Source organism: Ailuropoda melanoleuca, chromosome 4, assembly GCF_002007445.2.
Source record: "Ailuropoda melanoleuca isolate Jingjing chromosome 4, ASM200744v2, whole genome shotgun sequence".
Taxonomy (NCBI): domain Eukaryota; kingdom Metazoa; phylum Chordata; class Mammalia; order Carnivora; family Ursidae; genus Ailuropoda; species Ailuropoda melanoleuca.
The window spans coordinates 3,415,373-3,419,423 of record NC_048221.1 but is presented as its reverse complement, the minus strand read 5'-3'; the positions used below and the strand labels follow the sequence as shown (position 1 = coordinate 3,419,423).

The 4,051-nt window shown below is 55.1% G+C and overlaps 1 protein-coding gene across 1 annotated transcript in view; it reads left to right on the top strand.

Moving 5' to 3' along the window:
- TICAM1 (toll like receptor adaptor molecule 1) overlaps positions 1–2,968 on the top strand; it is a 13,128-nt gene extending 10,160 nt beyond the window's left edge. Inside the window, exon 4 of the mRNA XM_034660014.1 lies at positions 2,870–2,968. Coding sequence (XP_034515905.1) covers positions 2,870–2,968 — 99 coding nt within the window. The remainder of the gene's footprint in view (positions 1–2,869) is intronic.
- Positions 2,969–4,051: the final 1,083 nt, after the last annotated feature.

The window sequence follows — 4,051 nt, the reverse complement described above, 5'->3', positions numbered from 1 at the left end:
GATTGGCTGTGGCATTTACAAATTCTCACCTGGGTGGTGGTGGTCGGGGGGGGCGGGGGAGCGGGCTGGGGGATGTGGGTAATGTGTTTTAACTATAATAAATATTTATTGAACTTTTCTGCGGTGCCGCGCTCCTCCGGGAGACTGCTACTCTTCCCCAAAAGGGAACCGGAAGGGAGGAGCTCGCGTCTCCCTGTGTAAAGCATGGACCGGACGTTGTGCACAGGCTCTCTCATTTCATTGGCCAGAGCATGGTCACGTGGCCCTCGGCTGCAAGGGACTTTGGGAAATGTAGTCTTCTGCTGGGCAATGCGCTTTGCTAAAAGTTTTGGTTCCAACCAGAGAACACGGAGAGAAAAGACACGGGCGGACATTTAGCACTTACTGCTGTAGTCCCTCTGTTTTTGTTTTTTGGGTTTTTTTTGCCGAGGGTTCCCGCCTTGTGTCGTGTCCCCCACTCTCCTCCTCTCTGGGCTCAGATCCGACCATGTGATCTTGGGCAAGGGCCTTCGGCCCTCCGAGCCTCAAGCTCTCGTCTGAGAAGTGGGTTTGACGTTTCAAGGTTGTCAGCAGATCCTGTGCGAGGCCCTGAAGGTCCAGGGACAGCGTAAGTACTCATTAACTGCAGGCACGGAGGGGGTTAATTTTTGTTCAGGGTCACAGACCTTTGAGAAAGAATAGAATCAACACTCACATTCACAGATTCCACAGGCTTTAAAGATCTACACCTATTCTATTTTATTTTTACTTTTAAAGTGATCTCTGAGCCCAAGGTGGGGCTTGAACTCAGGACTCTGAGCTCAAGAGTCATATGCTCCACCCCTGAGCCAGCCTGGCACTCCTGACCCTATTTTAATCCCTAAAATTGACCCCCCTCAGGGTAGAAGCTTATACTGTTGGGCTCATTTTACAGAGAGGGAAAACAGGCTCAAAAAGGGGTGGATTCGGGTCCCCACGAACACATGGGTCAGAAGTGGAGGAATGATCATTTTCAAGGGAGGGAGTGCAGCAAGGGCGCACTCGAGCTGGCGAGCTGGCGGAGCCAGGAAGCTGCCGGCCCTCCCACCCTGCAGCCTCGGGCAAACATTAACTCTGCGAGCCCTTTCCTCCATTTCCTGAGGCCCCAGAGGGTGGGCCTGGCTGAGTCACCCAGGCCGTCAGATACCAGGTTATTTCAGTCGCTGACTCAGATTTTGTTGGGTTCGGCTTCCTGGAGCCTTTGCAGCACTGAAGTGAAACCCAGGGAGGAGCCGGGAGCCCAGCTTCCAGGCTGGGCCGAGGTGGGCTGGCTTTGTGGACGGTGGGTCTCTGATCACGGAAGCGAGGGCCAGCTGCAAATAACCGGACAATTGCAGTGAACAGGCCATTCGCTCATGTGAACAACATTTATTGAGCACCTACTGTGTACCCAGATTGTTCCAGGCACTGGAGCACAGTAGACGCAAAGGCAGACACAATCTAACCCTTGCTCTCCTTTCAGTCAGACATGGAGGGGAGGGGACAGCGAATGAGTCATCACATGAAAAAGTGAGATAATTTCAGATAGCGAAGGGATAGCAGAAGAAATGAACGATGAGATGGAGTGTTCCAGGAGGGACAACTTCAGCCCGAGGGGCCAGGGAGGGCCTCTCTGAGGAGGTGGTGTTAGAGCCAAGACCCATAGGAAGAGGAGCTGGCCATGATGAGAAGAGCTTGAGGACTGGGGTGATTTTCTGAGCAGAGGTAACAGCTCGTGCAAAGGTCCTGGGTCAGGGCCCTGCCTGGCAAGTTGGTGGAACAGTGAGGAGCCTGTGTGGCTGGAGCAGAGTGAGCGAAGGGGAGAGAGGGAGGAGGGAAGGGCAGGGAGGGGACGGTAGCAGGTTCCTGCTGGGCCTTGCGGGCTTCCTTGGGCTTTTCCGTCAGGGAGATGGGAGCCCTGGAGGGCTGTGGGCAGAGGAGGGCAGGACCTGACTCAAGGGCTCACAGGCACCCTCTGGTGGCTGCTCTGGAAGGACAGCCCGGGAAGCGGGGGCTCAGCCCCGAGCCTGGGACCAGAGCAGTGGCAACATCGCTGGTCCAGGACAGCCATGATGGGGGCTGGACCCAGGTGGAGGCAAAGGAGGGACAAGTGGGCACATTCAGAGCGTGAGTCTTTATTTCGTCCCTGAGAAACTCTGAGACTTGGGACAAGTCGCAGCCCTTTCCTGGGCCTCATCTTTCCCATCCGTACATGGTCCTAGTGACTTCAGGCCTGGAACTCCAATAGTTCGCAGGTCCCCGTGTCACTCCAGCATATTTAAAGGACAAGCATTTTGAAAGCCCCGGGGCCGAGGCTTTTACATGCTAGATGAGCTTATTTCATCCTCCCAACAGCCCAGGAGCCAGAGACTGTCCTTGTCCCCGATTTACAGAGGAGGAAACTAAGGCCCAGAGAGGGGAAGCCACTTATCCAAGGTCACACAGCACCTAAGTAACCTTTGGGGGCAGAAGAAGGAGCCAGGTGTCTTTACTGGGTTCTAGCCCATATGGGGATCGTGCAGACTGTTTGTTCACGACCTCCCTTGTTTTGCTTTGTTTTCTGTGAAATAGTCTTGTTCCTTTCCTGGCTGCTGGGTCTCTCTGGGTCACATAGGGTCTTCAGCGCCCAGCACACAGTAGCTGCTCAGTAAATGAATCCTTTCGAGGAACAATATATGTGTTGGGCACTGTCCCTGCCCCCTGTGGAGTTCACTGGGTAGTGAGTGGGTGGAGAGGATGTGGATTCATCCATCTATGTATCCAGCCCACATTCACTGAGCTCCTACTGGGTGCAGGCCCTATGGGCAAGGTGGTGACCCGGTGGTCACCATACCCTCAGGGTGACCGAGACAATCCTGTCCTGTTCTCTCAGGGCTCACAGTCCATTGCCAGAGACAGAGAAAGTGACCGGGGGATCAGGCCTGTGATGGAAGAATGTAGGGGATTGCAGAGGCCCAAAGGGGACCACTGACCAGCCTGAGGGGATTCAGAGAAGCTTCTGGAAGGAGGAAGTAAGCTGAGCCCTGAGGCGTATGTTGGAATGAGCCATGGGGTGGGAAGAGCGTTCCTGGAGGTGCGCACAGCACGGGCAAAGGCCCAGAGGTGAGAAGGTGTGCTGGGACAACACCAGGCAGGGCCGAGGCTCCCCAGAGCTGGGGGCTCAGCTACACGTCCTGCCCCCTTGCGCCCCCTGGTGGCCGCCACCGCTCCAAGGCCAGTGCGCCCCCAGCGGCCACCAGGCCTGGGGTGTTTCCTGGGAAACCCCTGTCCCCGCTAGGACAGTCTTAAGGAAAAATAGGGGGGGGATTTTTTTTTTTAATTTCCCCTTCTTAAAAAGCTGTTAAACATGAATCAATAACAGATGATTTGTTTTCGGAGGTTAATAGCTGTGTCCCTGCTTGGAATGTCTTTCTGAAATGATTAGATCTTGTACAAGTGTCCTCCCGCTGTCTGGGCCCAGAGACGGCAGTGCATTGCCAGTGTCACCCGGTGCATGCGTGGATGCCACCGGGCCCGGGCAGAACTTGCAAATCTTCTGTGTCTCCGGCGCAATCTGGGTGGCCCACCAGGCGCCCGTGAGCACCTCCTCTGCCCGCAGTCCTCCAGGGCTCCCACCTCTCTGAGGTACAAGCCCAAGTCCTCCCCGCGGCTTCCGCGGCCCCCGCGGCCCCGCACGACCTGCCCTCCCCTCCTCTCCCTCTCTTCCCGGTCACCTAGTCTGTATGAGCCACATGGGCCTCAACACGCCAGATGGTCTGTTCCCTCTGCTTGGAATGCCCTTCCTCCAGATGCCTACATAGCTCCCTCCTCACCTCCTCCAGAGTTTTCCTCAAATGTCATCCTCTCAATGGAGGCTTCTCTCTGCACCCCATTTAAAATCATTTACAGCCACATCCACCAGATCCTCCCACCCCCCGTTCAATTTTCCCTAATGCTTAGCACTTCTAGACAAAAAATAGTAAGTCACTTATTCACTGAGCACATGGTTTATCATCTGCCTTCCCAAGAGGATGGGATTTTTATCTGTTGATTTGACTGCTGGACCCCAGTACCT